We start from the raw sequence: 17,525 nt of genomic DNA on the forward strand, positions 1-17,525 counted from the left end.
TATAGGAAAACCTGTTATCCATGACTTACAGGGAATGTGAATACAGCCCGATCAGAGAGAAGGTGGGTGGCTCTGAAAAGAGCCTTTGTGGTCTCAGGATATCACGGGTGAATTATTTGGCGCTGGTGTATTTGGTGACGGCCTTGGTGCCCTCGGACACGGCGTGCTTGGCCAGCTCTCCGGGCAGCAGCAGACGTACGGCGGTCTGGATCTCCCTGGAGGTGATGGTGGAGCGCTTGTTGTAGTGAGCCAGGCGGGAAGCTTCTCCAGCAATGCGCTCAAAGATGTCGTTGACGAAGGAGTTCATGATGCCCATGGCCTTAGAGGAGATGCCGGTGTCGGGGTGGACCTGCTTAAGCACCTTGTAGACATAAATAGCATAACTCTCCTTCCTGCTCTTTCTCCGCTTCTTGCCATCTTTCTTCTGGGTCTTGGTGACGGCTTTCTTTGAGCCCTTTTTGGCTGCTGGGGCAGACTTGGCTGGTTCAGGCATTATAGCGACAAAACGATCCCAATCACAATGTGCAGAAACTGTTCCTGATACCTCCCACAGCCGCTCTATTTATAGGCAGCCCATGTAAATGAGACCCACAGTCTGCTCTGTGCACTATTGGATGTTGTGCGATGTCAAATCCCACCCGCTGCTGCGGATTGGTGTTTGTTTGAACTTGAGCGGCACTAGCTAATTTGATAGCGGACCAATGAGAGAAGGGTGTCTGTCCCTACAGCGTATAAATATACGGAGGCGGGACAGATAGCCTTATTGTTGTAGATTGACTTACACATAAGTTGAAATGTCTGGAAGAGGCAAACAGGGCGGTAAGACCCGTGCTAAGGCCAAGACTCGCTCATCTCGAGCCGGTCTCCAATTCCCGGTCGGTCGCGTTCACCGTCTGCTGAGGAAGGGGAACTATGCGGAGCGTGTGGGAGCTGGCGCCCCGGTGTATCTGGCAGCGGTGCTGGAGTACCTGACTGCTGAGATTCTGGAGCTGGCTGGGAATGCCGCCCGTGATAACAAGAAGACCCGCATCATCCCCCGTCACCTACAGCTGGCTGTGCGCAACGATGAAGAGCTCAACAAGCTACTCGGTGGGGTGACTATCGCCCAAGGAGGAGTCCTGCCCAACATCCAGGCCGTCCTACTGCCCAAGAAAACCGAGAGCCATAAACCAACCAAGAGCAAGTAATTTCCTGCTGGATAATTGTCCCCACAACACAAAGGCTCTTTTCAGAGCCACCCACCCCGTCCCTAAAGAGCTGATCCACGACTATAACATCCCGCTTTAGCTGTGTGTTAACTCGAGTTAGACGAGGTTACATTGTAATGCTCGTTAGATAACGGACACAGTTGAACTAAACTCCCCCATCCAGATTGGCGGTGTCGTCTATTAAACAAAAGTGAACCATATATGGCACTGTCACGGTGCACTGACGTTACGTTTAAACAAGCTGCAGACACTTTATAATAAGACGGCAGGAGTCAGTATATACGGCTATAATCTCTTTTCTCGCACCACCGCCGGAAAGAAACAGCTACTCTAGAGCTCAGCTTCATAGCGCACACATCCACCCCCATAGAGTAACAGAAAAGTGTGTGTGGAGGGGAATATATACTATATAGCTCTGTCGAGACCGAGTGGGTGGCTCTGAAAAGAGCCTTTGTGTGATTGACAGGAGTGCGGCTCCAAGTTACTTCTTCTTAGGAGCAGCCTTCTTCGGCTTAGCTGCCTTTTTAGCCGGGCTCTTGGCTACTTTGGGCTTAGCTGCCTTTTTAGCCGGACTCTTAGCCACTTTGGGCTTAGCTGCCTTTTTAGCCGGGCTCTTGGCCGCCTTCTTGGGTTTCACAGCAGGTTTCGGCTTCTTAGGGCTTTTTACTGCTTTCTTGGCTGCTGCCGGTTTCTTGGCCTTTTTCGGGCTCTTGGCTGCGCTGGGAGACTTCTTCGGGGACTTGGGCACTTTCTTGGCTGCCGCTTTCTTGGGTTTAACCACCGCCACCTTCTTCTTAGCTGCCTTATCCTTGCTCTCCAGCTGCTTCTTGTTCAGCTTGAAGGAACCGGAGGCGCCGCTGCCTTTCACCTGGATCAGGGTCTCTTTCGTCACCAAGCTCTTGAGCGCCACTTTCAGGCGGCTGTTATTCTTCTCCACATCGTAACCTCCAGCAGCGAGGGTCTTCTTCAGGGCGGCCAGGGAAACACCGCTGCGCTCCTTGGATGCGGACACGCATTTAACAATCTGCTCAGACACGCTTGGACCGGACGTTTTGTTGCCCTTCTTGGAGCTTCCTGCAGCTGCTTTCTTCGGCTGACGCTTTCCCTTGACGGGGGCCTCTGCTGGAGCAGCGGGCGCTGCGGCGGGAGCTGTCTCTGACATTTTCCGTGCACCAAATAGAAACAAAACTTTTACATGCAGATAATCATCAACTGAGTTGTTATATAGAGCCCAGGAATGCGAAGCCATTGGCTGTGGTGAAGAGCCAATCATGTGCGCAGATTCCGGGGGTATTGTTACCACGCCCATTATCCTCATGGACGCCGTTCTAGAATGTCGGCTCCCGCTTTGTGTTTCTATGGCTGAAAGAAATGAGTTTAATATGAAGTGTAATAATACCGGCTCGTTGTCCTTTATTTCATCAGCACATTGTGACGCCCTTTCGTCGTGTGTAGACTTTTTATATTGAGGAACCCCGGGCAAATACACTGAAAATACACCCAACACCCCCATCTCCCTAAATCTCCTCTCTGTATCTTAACTTATGATCAAATACGTGGATGCGCCCAAAGAAAGCTCCCGGATCCCCCAGTGACTGAGCAGAGTAAACCTTCCTACTTCTCCTTTTATGTCATGTTTCACTTCTCACGTCTTATTTCTACCTTTTTAAACCTTCAGACTCGTGTGAGACTGTCACGTTACACAGATGTTCCATACTGACAGGCATACAGTCATGCATCACAATCGTCAGCTCTGTATATGTCCAGTAATCACTATTCCCGATTTAACATTTGCGACAGTCTCCTACCAGACAACACTGAAAGGATGGTCACACGGCAGTTTGAACACGGAGCATGCAGAATGCAGCCACCGCCGCTGAATAAATGGTCACACACTGGTACAGAAAGTGAGTGAAAGTGCAAGCAGAGCTTTATTCCCAGCCTGAGAGCTCAGAAAACAGAAACATATACTGAGTTAACCGAACACATCTACGTTCTGCGTTCTAACAACAAAAGGTCGCCCTGATTGACATTACAGGACCAAAATATAATTGTACTACAACGGCCTGAAAACTGGCAGTGTTGGTATGACTCAGGAACCTGTTGCTTGGTGCTCCTCCCCTATTTCCCTCAAGTTCCCAATCAGGTCCGCCTCTCCTGTATAAAAGGACAGCTTGTCTAGCGTGTAACTTAGTTCGTTTGTTGTAGACGGAAAGAAGATTACCTTTGAACATGTCTGGCAGAGGGAAAGGCGGTAAAGGACTCGGAAAAGGAGGCGCCAAGAGGCACAGGAAAGTCTTGCGGGATAATATCCAGGGTATCACAAAGCCCGCGATCCGCCGCCTGGCTCGTAGAGGAGGTGTGAAGCGTATTTCTGGCCTCGTTTATGAAGAGACCCGTGGGGTGCTGAAGGTTTTCCTGGAGAACGTCATCCGGGACGCCGTCACCTACACTGAGCACGCCAAGCGGAAGACTGTCACCGCTATGGATGTGGTCTATGCTCTGAAGAGACAGGGCCGCACTCTGTATGGATTCGGAGGCTGAGCACTGACTCCTCTCGTCTAATTTCATTACACACACAAAGGTCCTTTTCAGGGCCGCCCATCTCTTCCATTAGAGAGCTGTAATATTGCCCTAGTACTCGGTAGAATGTGTGGAATTCTCCCCACTATATATCGGTGATCTGTTTAACTTTTGTATCCTCGAGGATACACGATTAGCTATTTGAAACATATGCAAAGGTGATCGCTGCGTGTCAGTGTTGCCTTAGAAAAGTTTGTTAATAAGAGACTATCGTGTCCTGCTGGTAACAATGCACGATTGTAAAGCATACCAGATTATATAATAATTACATCTTGCACAGATACCTTTGCTGAGTAAATGTGACCAGTGGTATTGCAGTCTGTGTAAAACATTAAACGGTGCAACTCACGATTTGAACAATATATTATCTTTCCAGAAAACTCTAAATATGTGTCCCTATAATTGATATCTTGGTGCAGACTTTATAATATATGTGAGGTCTGGTAAGAGCAGGGAGATGGCATGAATGAAAGTAAAGTTTAAGTCAGCCTGGCTCATTCCCTCTTACATTTCAAAGGACAGCAGAAAGCATTCACCACAGAACTGGGTATTTGTTTTAATCATACATACAATAGTTTTAATTCATAGCATGGGACAATGTAGCACTGTGAAAATGGAGATGTGATTGCCACTGTTCATGCAGCGGTTATGATACATAGTAAATATAATATGTGATTTGACACTGTATATTAAATCTGTTCTTTGTTTCAGTCTGTACACTTCCCTGCATTCTAAGAGAGACTGTTACAATGTGCCTCAATACAGATGTTAGTCCTGTTTTTGTATTGTGACATATTAGCTGTATAACTGACATATTAGCTGTATAACATTGTTCTCTCTTTATTAGGAGCGAAGATTAGGGGGAGAAATTATATTCATAATTAATGGACACATGTTTGTTAAGTATTAATATCAATTATAGGAAGTATATTTAGGAAGGATTAGATTTTTCTTATGTGGATTATAGGAAACATGCATGCGCTCTCGGATCACATGGTCCCTTTGTGTGTGATTGGCAGCCCCCCTCTCTGATCTGGATCCCTGGTGTCTTGTTATGTGTTAAGAGTTACTTCAATGACAGGACATTGTTTACAGTGAAAGCTTTTGTCTCCTATAGCGGTTCATTGTAGCTTTAAAGTTATGTCATAGATGAGGTTGCTTTGCATTCCACTACATGTCACATAGTAGTACAGGCAACTTTATCCCTGATATCACATTTCATATATTTGGCTCATAATCTCGACAGCCAGCAAACCAGTCAGACAGCCAGCCACAGGGTTAACCAGGAGATAGGCATCGAGAAGCCCCGTCTGCCAATGGGTTACTTGCAATTGGGGATTTGGGGTTGGGGAAGTCACCCAACGAATGTCAGACAACAACTCTGCTACCACTATTTTGCACATATGCGTGGCCCAATTTCTCCCCTGTTGCCTCATACTTTGCTACATGACAGTGTCAACCTCCACTCTAGCTGAGTGACCGCACTAATGAGTTCCAATGGGACATCCAGGAACTGTGTACTGCTGTCTACCCCACCACCAGAACCAGGTGAGATCCTTACGGGACAGATCAGTGGCTTAGGCCAGAGTCTTTGGACCTGGAGAAGGAAGATGTGCTTGGGATAAGTCGAGACACTGAGTAATAAGGGTTAAATGTGTGCAAGAAGTGGCATAGTTTTATAACAACTGCGTTCAATACACCACTGGGTACACACCGTAAATTTTAGTGTTCAACTGCCAGGGAAGGGAGATGCAAGACCTATCTCTCACTCACATCCCCTGATAATGAAGAAAATGGAACCAACCAGCTGTGTCTAGCAGCAGTAACCACCAGTTGGGGGTAGCTCACAATGTGGTTAGCAAACGGTTGCACCAAGGTCTGTCGCTAGCAACGTCAGGAGCATGACGCTTGGGACAGAGGGTGCAGGTATGCATGAAGAGGCTGAGCTACAAGTTGAGTGATCGCTGACAGGTAACACCGTACGTAGTCTGAAGGCACATGTATCCAGATGGCCGGTGCATGATATAGTGCCCGAACATGGAGATGGACGGGTGACAGTACAGCACAGGAATATGCTGCGACCCTGTTTATTTTCAGAATCACACTTGGTGGTACCAATTGCGGAAGAACAAGTTGACCCACTGGTGGTGATGGAGGACTTCTGGTTCATGTTCCCACACATTGAGGATGTAGCAAATCCCCCACCTGCCAAAGATACGGTCATCCAGACCCCTCTTCCAGTCCTAGTAGGAGACAGCCCCACAGGGCCTTGCCCGCTATCCTGCCTCCCATAAGGCCCCTGAGGACAATCTTGGGTAGCCCCAGCAACCGGATTGCAAGTTACGTGTGGTCTTAGACTCTCTTTATAGGGACTACAAAGGACAAAACAGTGGGAGTTTAAGAGCCAGGACTGGCGACACTTTGGTTCCGGTTGCATCACGGTCCATCGAACTGCGTGTGGATGACGTCATCCAGTGATATCCCTAGACGGTACGTTATTGGAACAACGCGGCTCCCCTTGAGGGGCATTATGCAACACCGCTACTGGTGGACAATTTAGGTGTTCAGCGAACAGTGAAAAAGAGGACAAAGAAGTCAACTATGAATGTACGATGGAAGTGTTACGACTAACGGTCTTATATTCAACCTGTAGAATCAGGTAGAGAGTTCCTCACCTCTAGCAGCCGCCTTCCCCGTAGAGCTTGTTATGCTCAAAGGTACTCGGATGCCCCCAGGACTTATTCTCGCGGTGGTACAGGTGTATGAACGTACCGTAGCGTAGAGTAATGTGGTGTAGAGTCTAGCGTGGTAAAAAGACAGGCCAAGGTCTGGGTCCAGAGCAGATATCATGGTCAAGGTCAGGAATGGCAGCAGACTGGGATAAAGCAGGAACAAAGCAAGGGTCAGGGCAACAGGCAAGAATCAAATCCACAAGAACAAAGCCAAGCACAGCAGCAGGCTAAGACACAGAAAACAGGAACTATAACCTGCAGGGAGGCTAAGCCCTCACTGCCTTATAAACAGACACTGACCAATGTCAAAACAGAGAGGACAGCATGATAATCAGCCCCAGAAGCTGATTGATTAATTAATTCAATTACTTGCGCACGTGCCTGGTTGCCCCTAATGCCGAGACCCGGCACTATCACTCACAGCGTCCAGACTGTTGTCTAGGCAACGGCCGGGGTGATACAGGAAGTGACGTCCCGGCATGGAGACAGCCTGGACACTTTCTGCGGGCATGGATAGTTGCGGTGACCTGAGGGACCACCACGACCTGTTACAGTACTTCCCACCCCCCCCTTGAGGAGGGATCAAGGAACCTCAAAAACCAAGTTTTCCAGGGAATTGTTTAAATAATCTCTTGAGCAGTCTGTCAGCGTGCAGGCGCCTCTCAGGAACCCAAGAGCGTTCTTCTGGACTGGATCCCTTCGGATGCACCAGAAAATGGGTTTGTCCCTGAATCCGCTTGGAGTCGAGAATTTTTCCACAATAAATTCATGAGAACCATGCAAGTTGACTGGTCGGGGTTTGGGTTGTTCAGGAGTCTCAAACTTGGAGGACAAGACAACAAGTTTCAGGAGGGAACAGTAAAACATATTAGGGATTCTCAAAGAAGGTGGAATCTTCAGCCTGAAGGCAACAGGGTTAACTTTTTTTAACAATAGAAAACGGTCTAATGAACCTAGGTCCCAATTTCTTGCAGGGTTGTTTGAGCCTAATATTCCGGGTGGACAACCAGACTTTGTCTCACACCTTAAGAGAACAGTTCCTGAAATGACGATCTGCAAAAAAAATTGACCGAGAGGTGGCCTGAAGCAGGGCGGAATGGAACTTCTTCCAAATAATTGTGAGATGGGAGGCTGTTTGGCGTACCCCAGGAGAACCAGAAGAGTTGATTGAAGCAAGAGAATTAGACCTGGGATGGAGGCCATAGTTGCAAAAGAATGGAGATGTGCGGGTGGAAAAATGGCAAGAGTTATTATAGGCAAATTCGTCCCACGGAAGTAAAGAAGATCAATTGTTATGACATTTGGAAAAATATAATAAGATGAATTGTTCCAATGACTGATTGTCTTTTTCTGTTTGACTGTGGATGGTAAGCAAAAGACAGACTGATGTTGATGTCAAGGTGGTTGCAGAAAGATCTCCAAAACTGAGCCATGAACTGAGACCCACGATCAGAATCAATATCTTCAGGCAGACCGTGGAGATGGAAGATATAGCGAATGAATAGTGATGCCAGAGTTCGGGCATTGGGTAGACCTGCCAAAGCGATAAAGTGGGCCATCTTGTTAAATTCATCTACCACCACCCAGATTGTTTTGTGACCGGGTGACCAGGGTAAATCTACAATGAGGTCCATCGACAGATGTGACCAAGGTTTACTTGGAGTGGACAACGACATTATTTGTCCCGACGGAGAGCTTCTGATACTCTTGTTTCTAGCACAATCTCTACATGAGAGTGCAAACTCTTTAAAATCAGTGGCCAAATAGGGCCACAAAACTGTGCGCAGGAGGACTTCAGTGGTTTTGAAAACTCCAGGATGTCCGACAATCTTGTTGTCATGAGCCTCAGATAGTACAGCCTTCCTGAGATGGACTGGTACAAACAATTTATCTGAAGGAGTCTGAGGAGGAGCAATTCTTTGGAAATGGTGGAGAGCAGCACCCAAATCCTGGGTAAATCCTAAATGAATTGAGGATGAAGGAACTGTAGACAGCAGAACAGTGGAAGGGGCATGAGAGGTCATAAAGCGGCAGGAGAGTGCGTCCGTGCATCCGCTTAAACATTCTTGGAACCAGGTCTGTAAGAAATAATAAACTTGAAGCGGGTAGAAAACAAGGCCCAGCGTGCTTGTCTGGAATTTAGACGTTTGCCAGATTAGGGCAGTTAGAGGAGCTACCAGGTCCAAGAAGGAATTAATAAATATCAGGTAATAATTCTAAAGCCCAGGAATCTTTGTACGGCCTTCAGATTGGTTGGGCATACCCAATCTAAGACTGCTTGGACCTTGCTGGGATCCATGAGTAACCCATCCTAGAAATATAACCTAGAAATGAGACCTTATGGATCTCAAATTCACACTTTTCTAGCTTGGCAATGAGTTGATGTTGCCGAAGTTTAGAAAGGACATGTTTCACGTGAAGGCGGTGTTGGTCCACGGATGAAGAATATATCAGGTATAACACGACAAAGCGCCCTAATAACTCTCGTAGAACATTGCTTATTAGATCCTGAAAGACAGCATGTGCGTTGCATAAACGAAAAGGCATGGACAGGTACTCATAGTGACCTGAGTGGGTGTTGAATGCGTTCTTCCCTTCATCCCTGTCCTTGATACGTATAAGGTTGTATGCTCCTCGTAGATCAATCTTGGTGAATACTGAAGCACTTCTGAGTTTATAAAAAAAAAGGACTGATATGAGTGGAAGTGGGTAGGTGTTTCTGATGTGATTGTACTTAACCCACGAAAGTCAATTCAAGGTCGAAGAGAACCGTCCTTTTTTAGTCACAAAGAAGAACCTGGCTCCTACCGGGGATTTAGAAGGCCTAATAAAGCCCATTTTAAGGTTATCCTTAATATACTCCTCCATGGAATGTGTTTCTGGTAACGAGAGAGAGTACAGTCTCCCTTTTGGGAGTTTTAGAGCCAGGATCTATGTCAATAGTGCAATCGTAATCATGATGAGGAGGTAGCGTGTCAGCTGACTGCTTAGAGAATACATCAGAAAACTTATTGTAGGGTGACGGAAGCTGATCTAGAGGAACCTGGAGCAGACTAACAGGCACAGATAAGCAGGATGAAGAACAAGAAGGACTCCAATGAATGATGTCTCCCTTGTTCCAATCGATGACCGGACTGTGGAGCTGCAGCCAGGTATGCCCCAAGATCACCAGAACGGAAGAGCAATTAATTAGATAAATGGATGTTATGACTGTCTTTGTTTTGTATCTGGCAGCAGAACCTATAATCCATCAGAGGTGCTGCTGCTGTCCTGCTCCTGAACTCTGCAACATGCCTGAAGGAGTTAATCTCCTTGTCTGATGCTAATTAGAACTGCACCTGTTGCACTGCTTTAAGTACCTGCCTCTAGCTGTGCTCTGAGCAGTTCATCCATTTGTTCCTGGCTGCTGCTAACCTGCTCCTGTGCTATTTGGTATACCTGCTGGACTGAACTTCTGTGTATGACCCCTGCACAGGGCCATCTTAACAACATTATGGGCCCCTGGGAAAAGCAGTGCACCGGGGCCCATAGATATAGATATAGATATAGATATTTAGATGTATGCAGATACAGATACAGATACAGATACAGATATAGATATATATAGATAGATAGATGTACTTGCTCAGTGACCGGTGTAGTTTTTTTTTGTTGTTTTTTTTTTCTTTTGCAGGATTATTTATTCTCATTAAGAGAAGTGCCTATGGGGCCCACTTGCTCGTGGGGCCCCCCGGGCAGCTGCCCACCGTGCCCAATGGAAAAGATGGCCCTGCCCCTGCCTTTACCTTGGACCTTGCCTGCTTGCCTGAGACCCCAAATCATTTGCCTGTACCTTGGACCACGCTGTTTTACCTGTTGCCCTGACCTTTTGGACAGACTTCTGGACCTCGCCTATTTGCTTGATATCTGCCTGGCTATTTGGATTTGTTTGTCTGGTCTCTATTTGATCCCTGGACTCTGTCTGCTTTCCTGGACATCCTTGTGCCTTCTGGACTGGGGTAAACTTATCATACTTGTTCCTGCCATTTTACTATACAGTCTCTTTTGGAACCTGTTATCCGTTTATTTCAGTTATCTTTGTTAATATATTAACCTGAATAAATACACTTTGCCTTACACTTCTGTTGCACTTTGTGACTGCACTGGGATTCATAACATGATGAACTGCCATACAATCTGGGCCTGCTGATTGCACACTCTCTGCCTTAGTCCTGGAATTCCTAGTGTTGTTGCATTGAACTCTGTGTTTGGCTATTAGACATGTCTGTAAATCCACAATTACAAATGCTGCAAATGGACATTGTTCAGCTCTGTTACCAAATCATACAACTATCCATTTTACTCCAAGAACTACTTAAAACTCTTCCTGCTGCTGTGATAAGTAATTTCAACACTAATTCTGATTTTAAAGCAACAAACTCCTCTAATGAAAGCATTCAGACTGCAGAGAATTCTCCCAGAACTTTTTCTGACATTGGTGCTGCATCTATGATATTGCCAGCGGTCCCTACCATTAGGGATTCTAAACGACCAAGCTACCTGCGTCCCCCTCTCACTGAGGAGGAACGATGGCGCAGAAGGATTGTTAAACTATGCCTCTACTGCGCCAGTGGCGAACATCTCTTACAAAGTTGTCCGCTCCGCAGACAACAACATCCTATGGAGCAGCCTTCAGTGTGCTCCTCTCCAGACCCTAGATTGTTCTGCACAGCACCTCCTGTTGCTTTACTTCAGCCTAATCTGCCAGTTCCAGTTGCCACCTGTCCTGCGGTGCCAGTTCCAGTTGCCACCTGTCCTGCGGTGCCAGTTCCAGTTGCCGTCTTTCCTGCGGTGCCAGTTCCAGTTGCCGCCTGTCCTGCGGTGCCAGTTCCAGCTACTGCCTATCCTGTGATGCCAGTTCCAGCTACCGCCAGGACTGGGTCTCCGGCCATTGCCTCCTGTTCCGAGGTGCCAGCCTCTGCCTTCAGTCCTGAGTCCGCTGTGTCCGGTCCTGAGTCAGCTGTGTCTGTCCCGAGTCCGCTGTGTCCGGTTCTGAGTCCGCTGTGTCCGGTCCTGAGTCTGCTCCCTCTACTCCCGAGTCTTCAGCCGCTGCCTCTACTCCCAGGTCTTTAGCCGCTGCCTCTACTCCCGGGTCTTCAGCCGCTGCCTCTACTCCCTGGGCTTCAGCCGCTGCCTCTACTCCCGAGTCTTCAGCTCCAGAGGGGGCGCTGCCCTTACAATCTGCTCCAGAGAGGGTGCTGCCCTTAAAATCTGCTCCAGAGGGGGCGCTGCCCTTACAGTCTGCTCCAGAGGGGGCGCTGCCCTTACAGTCTCCTCCAGAGAGGGCTCTGTCCCTCCAGCCCATTCCAGAGAGGACCCTGTCCCTCCAGCCTGTTCCAGAGAGGGCCCTGTCCCTCCAGCCCGTTCCAGAGAGGGCCCTGTACCTCCAGTCCCCTATCGAGTTGCCTGTCCATGCGGTTCAGCCCGGGTTGCCTCTCCATGCGGTTCAGCCCGAGTTGCCTGTCCATGCGGTCCAGCCCGAGTTGCTTGTCCATGCGGTCCAGCCCGAGTTGCCTGCCCATGCGTTTCAGCCCGAGTTGACTGTCCATGCGGTTTAGCCCGAGTTACCACTTGCTACTGTCTGCATTGAGGCATCTCACAGTGCTGTTTGCTCTGAGGCATCTCACAGTGCTGTCTGCTCTGAGGCATCTCATAGTGCTGTCTGCTCTGAGGCATCTCACAGTGCAATCCAGTCAGAGTTCTGTGCCCAGTACGGGCTTCCCATCAAGTGTGCCCAACTTGCCATCCCAGTCGGGACTCCTGCTCTGCCGTTCCAGTTGAGGACTCTCCAGAGACTGCTGCACAAGCTGGGTACTCTCCAGAGACTGCTATTGAGCCTGAATGCCCAAAAGCCTTTTCCGAGTCATCAGATCCTCCTCCAGTCTTCTTTGATGGAGACATCAAACAGTTTGTTATGGTACTCAAACTTTCCATGAAACAGTTTCAAGATTGTCCGGTTTATTTTGTTGATCAATTTAACCAAGTGGGTTCAATTATTATGTGTTTTAGAGGGGAGCCACAAACCTGGGACTTCTCATTACTAAATTCCGATGACCCCATTATTCATAATACCATGGACTGTTAATACTGTTTGTCAGAAGTACACTCCATCCACAGTCAAGTCATTTGATCACGATTTTTCTGTGCCCGTTCCAACCTGTGCGTCAGTTCCTGCACCTGTCCATAAGACCTCTATGAATGTGTCTTCCATCAGACAGTCTAGGTCACCTAGGGAGAAGGTTAACAAGAATGGAAAAACCTTTGCTTTGCCACTTCAGTCACAACAAACACCAACCTTGGTGACTGGCTTTTTGGGCATATCATCATCGGGTGATAAAATAAAAGGTCCTATCCCGACTCTAGGCTGGGACTCAGACTCTGAAATTGAATTTGTGGAGGATACTAGAGAGTTAGTGGACAAACTTTACAATTCTTCTGCTTCTGAAGAATGGGGTCTTCTCTGTACTCCATTAGAGAAGAGCCCAATTGTGTCTCCAGGGAGATCTTATAAAAAGAAAAAGAAGAGGAGAAAAACCTGAAGGGAGCATGTATGGAGCGTCTGGAATCCGCTCCTTAAAGGGGCGGCTATGTTATGACTGCCTTTGTTTTGTATCTGGCAGCAGTACCTATAATCCATCAGAGGTGCTGCTGCTGTCCTGCACCTGAACTCTGCAACATGCCTGAAGGAGTTAATCTCCTTGTCTGATGCTAATTAGAACTGCACCTTGTACACTGTTTTAAGTACCTGCCTCTAGCTGTGCTCTGAGCAGTTCATCCATTTGTTCCTGGCTGCTGCTAACCTGCTCTTGTGCTATTTGGTATATACCTGCTGGACTGAACTTCTGTGTATGACCCCTGCCTGTACCTTGGACCTTGCCTGCTTGCCTGAGACCCTGAATCATTTGCCTGTACCTTGGACCACACTGTTTTGCCTGTTGCCCTGACCTTTTGAAAAGACTTCTGGACCTCGCCTATTTGCTTGATCTCTGCCTGGCTATTTGGATTTGTTTGTCTGGTCTCTATTTGATCCCTGGACTCTGTCTGCTTTCCTGGACAGCCTTGTGCCTTCTGGACTGGGGTAAACTTATTATACTTGTTCCTGACATTTTACTATACAGTCTCTTTTGGAACCTGTTATCCGTGGATTTGAGTTATCTTTGTTAATATATTTACCTGAATAAAGACACTTAGCCTTACACTTCCGTTGCACTTTGTGAATGCACTGGGATTCATAACAATGGACAAGACTTCAGAATGTAGCGCCCCCACTGTGAGCGGCAACAGTTGTGGTTGGGAACAAATTTTACCACCTGGTAAAGGACCACCATCCAGACCACATACAGTGATGGGCGACTCGAGCTTAATGGCAGGAAATCCCAAAGTACAAGCGAAATCCAGATCCAGAAAATTCCCTGCAGCACCGCTGTCTAGGAAAGCAGAGACAGATGTGGATTGTGCACCAAAGGAAATTACTGCAGGAACCAAGAGTGCTTTATTGGAAGATATAATCTGCAGACCTAGACAAACCTCTTCCACCATCTCTAGGCCTGTTCTTTTCCCGGCTGGTCTGACTTGTTGGCACAGTTTTGGAGGAGATGACACCAGTTGCCACAATATAGACAACGGGCTAAGGTTCGTCTCTGGGTTTTCTCTTCCGAAGAAAGGCGATAAGCACTTAGCTGCATGGGCTCAGCAGCTTCAAAAGGTGCAGCAGGAGGAGTCTAAAAAGAGCATGAGGTGACGGTAGTATCCCTCTCAGCTTTTCTCTCTTTAAATCTACGGTCAATTTTAATGACCAATTGCATTAGACTCTCCAGTGTAGCAGGAATAGGATATTACAACAGGGAGTCTTTTATGTGTTCCGAGAGACCCAAACGGAACTGGCTCCGGAGTGCCAGATCATTCCACTCGTTATCTGTGGACCAGCGCCTGAACTCAGCACAATATTCCTCAGCAGAGCGGTGACCCCGTTTTAGTGCCCTGAGATGTGATTCAGCCGATGCAGCTCTGTCAGGCTCTTCATAAAGCAACCCCAGGGCATCAAATAATGCATCAACGGACTATAGTGGAGGGCATGTGGAAGCAAGGCTAAACGCCCAGGACTGAGGATCACCCTGGAGCAGGGAGATAATGATGCCAACTCTTTGCTGTTCAGAGCCAGAGAAGCGTGGTCTCAAGCGAAAGTAGAGTTTGCAGCTCTCCTTAAAATTGTGAAAAGAAGCCTTGTCACCGTAGACGCGGTCTTGTAGCTTCAATTTGGGCTCCATTGCAGGACCCGGAAGGCCTTGCTGGGCTTGCGAGGCTCTGGTGGCCTCTTCCTGGGCAGACAAATGCTGAACTAGGTTCTGGACCACCTGTGATATGGTCTGGATCTGGCCTGCAACAACTTGGGCTGGAGTGGGGTTCGTCCCGCTTTCATCCATGGAAGCGAACTCTTCCAGAACTTCACTGACCGGTTATAATGCTACGACTTGTCATCAACCTGTAGAACCAGGTAGAGAGTTCTTCACCTCTAGCAGCCGCCTTTCCAGTAGAGCTCGTTATGCTCACAGGTACTTGGTTGCCCCCAGGACTTATACTCGCGGTTGTACAGGCAAGGACTTATACTCGCGGTTGTACAGGTGTATGAACGTACTGTAGCGTAGAGTAACGGGGTGTAGAATCTAGCATGGTCAAAAGATAGGCCACGGTCTGGGTCCAGGAGCAGGTATTGTGGTCAAGGCCAGGCAAGATGTCAGGACTGGCAGCAGACAAGGATAATCCAGGAATGAAGCAAGGGTCAGGGCAACAGGCAAGAATCAAGTCCACAAGAACAAAGCCAAAGGTCATACACAGGAAGCCTAATAGAAATATTTGTTCAAGCACAGCACCAGGCTAATACACAGAAAATTGGAACTATAACCGACAGGGAGGCTAAGCCATCCATGCCTTATATACAGAGACTGATCAATGGCAAAACACAGAGGACAGCATGATAATCGGCCCCATGAGCTGTTTAATTAATTAATTCAAGTACTAGCGCACGCGCCTGGCTGCCCCTAATGTTGGGACGCGGCGCTATCACTCACAACGTCCCCACTCTTGTCTAGGAAACGGCCGGGGCGAACCAGTAAGTGACAACCTGGTCGCCGAGGAGACGGCCGGGACACTTCCTGCAGGCTCGGAGAATCGCGGTGGCATGAGGATCGAGAGAGGAGGAGAAAGTAGTGGGGTCAAGAGCATCTAGATTGCACCTAGGAAAGCTAGATTTGGGTGAGAGGGGAGGGCAGGAGAAGAATGTAAGGGGTGCTAAAAATGGTACAAAGCGTGCAGCACAATCCCCTATCCCACCCCCAGTTACTCACCTGATCCCGAGGGAATACTATGGAAAACCACCTCCCATGATCTGAGGCTCGCCTTGCTCCTCCTTCTCCTGCACGCCACCGGTACGACCCTTGCACGGGGAAACAAACTGGAGGCTCTACTACCCTTCGACGAAAGGGCAATGTCCGAGGTGACGGCTGCGAGTCAGAGACACTGACTCTACCCCGGCTGCCGACACCTTATTTTGCTCTAGTCTAATACTTCGGCGCCGAGAGTACGAGGGCCTAGGAACAATCCCGCCCAAGTACTCCACCCACCAAAAGGTGGGAGCCCGTTCTGAAAAAGGGGACTTAGTGTTTTACTCACCTGATCACTCCTCTCCTTAGCTCCTGACTCCTTGCGTCCTAACGTCACCTGTAATGACACTACCCAGCCTCCCACCAACTCCAACTGTGAGGCTATGGTGGGGCACTCTTACACTGTTACCAGCGGATCCACCAGGGACCTAACCACAAACCAACTAGGGGTCAGGGAGAGACTACGTTTGTCAGAATCACTAGGTGGAATTGATGATACCTGCCAGCAGTTGGCGCTACTGAGTACTTAGGCGCAGAGTCTAACACGCCCATGGTTTTCACCAGGAACCACCGCAAGAAGGTATGGACTTCGCTGCAAGGGACATGCAAGTCGCGGCCCTCAGTATCAGTCAGCTGGCGAGGTAACAATTGACAAAAAAGGAGAAAAATAAAAGTGTGTCTTAGAATAGAGGCACTCTAATGGCCAGAATTTTTTTAAATATATAACTTTATTAATTTGCATTCAAAAGTATATTATTTATTTATTATATGGAGAGTGTTTTCTCGTAGGCCTGTAGCGAAATATTAAAATAGAATGTGAATTGTATTTACCAGGTTAATATGTACTGTTAAGAAGGTAGAAACAGGAAAAAATACCTTGCTGCGCTGCTACTCTGAAGTATAGCTGATACTTCTAAATGTACTAAAGAGAACAAATTGGATTAACTGGGATGTCTGCCACCTTTGGTCATTGGCGGCATGACGTCCTATAAGTGATATATTATATTGTACCAATAGTCACTATATATGGTATGAACGTATTATACGGGACCCTTAAAATATAGTGAAATATAGAACTCAGTTATCCATTTCTAGTTATACTTTACAGGTCCACTTTTTTTAAAGTCTGTTTGGTAAGAAGTATTTTTGTATTTCAGAACAAGTGATATTTATTCAGAGCTAATGTTGCTCAATTACTGCAGCAAAAGAAGTTGCTTATTTATAAAGTTTCAGTGGGAATTGTTAATCCAATCCACATCAAACCATTACTATTGAGTAAAAGTTTTTTCCCCCAAATGTCTATTTCTAGAGTATTTGTATAGCTCAATTATTGTCATTGGTACATGTATATAATACTCAAAACTTCATTCACTCCACCTTTTAGGGATCATTGGTCACTTCCCCACGTTTTAGGGACTGATTTTCTATCTAGTATATATTTACTTGTTCCTTAGTATAGATATCATTCATACAGAGCTACTTTTTTGGAATTCTCATTCACACATTACTTCAATGAAAAAGCGCTATATCTAATGAGCATCACTTCATAGCTACTTAGTAGTTGGTTGTCTCTCTAGATAATC

The 17,525-nt window shown here is 47.3% G+C and overlaps 4 protein-coding genes across 4 annotated transcripts; 2 read left to right on the forward strand and 2 right to left on the reverse strand.

Moving 5' to 3' along the window:
- Positions 1-65: 65 nt before the first annotated feature.
- LOC142111727 (histone H2B 1.1) lies at positions 66-534 on the reverse strand. The gene has a single exon (XM_075193882.1). The coding sequence runs from the start codon at positions 491-493 to the stop codon at positions 113-115; it is 381 nt and encodes a 126-aa protein (XP_075049983.1). The 5' UTR covers positions 494-534; the 3' UTR covers positions 66-112.
- Positions 535-681: 147 nt separating this feature from the next.
- Positions 682-1,239, forward strand: LOC142111726 (histone H2A type 1-like). Its single transcript, XM_075193881.1, has one exon. The coding sequence runs from the start codon at positions 795-797 to the stop codon at positions 1,185-1,187; it is 393 nt and encodes a 130-aa protein (XP_075049982.1). The 5' UTR covers positions 682-794; the 3' UTR covers positions 1,188-1,239.
- A 428-nt stretch (positions 1,240-1,667) lies between these two features.
- Positions 1,668-2,370, reverse strand: LOC142111696 (histone H1.01-like). The gene has a single exon (XM_075193855.1). It carries the CDS (start codon positions 2,368-2,370, stop codon positions 1,690-1,692), a length of 681 nt encoding a protein of 226 aa, XP_075049956.1. The 3' UTR covers positions 1,668-1,689.
- Positions 2,371-3,440: 1,070 nt separating this feature from the next.
- Positions 3,441-3,752, forward strand: LOC142111713 (histone H4-like). Its single transcript, XM_075193870.1, has one exon. It carries the CDS (start codon positions 3,441-3,443, stop codon positions 3,750-3,752), a length of 312 nt encoding a protein of 103 aa, XP_075049971.1.
- Positions 3,753-17,525: the final 13,773 nt, after the last annotated feature.

Source organism: Mixophyes fleayi (assembly GCF_038048845.1).
Source record: "Mixophyes fleayi isolate aMixFle1 chromosome 4 unlocalized genomic scaffold, aMixFle1.hap1 SUPER_4_unloc_4, whole genome shotgun sequence".
NCBI lineage: Eukaryota > Metazoa > Chordata > Amphibia > Anura > Limnodynastidae > Mixophyes > Mixophyes fleayi.

Excerpts from the sequence above, each read along its gene's own strand:
- LOC142111727 (XM_075193882.1), bottom strand. The coding sequence starts at position 493 with ATGCCTGAACCAGCCAAGTCTGCCCCAGCAGCCAAAAAGGGCTCAAAG.
- LOC142111726 (XM_075193881.1), top strand. The coding sequence starts at position 795 with ATGTCTGGAAGAGGCAAACAGGGCGGTAAGACCCGTGCTAAGGCCAAG.
- LOC142111696 (XM_075193855.1), bottom strand. The coding sequence starts at position 2,370 with ATGTCAGAGACAGCTCCCGCCGCAGCGCCCGCTGCTCCAGCAGAGGCC.
- LOC142111713 (XM_075193870.1), top strand. The coding sequence starts at position 3,441 with ATGTCTGGCAGAGGGAAAGGCGGTAAAGGACTCGGAAAAGGAGGCGCC.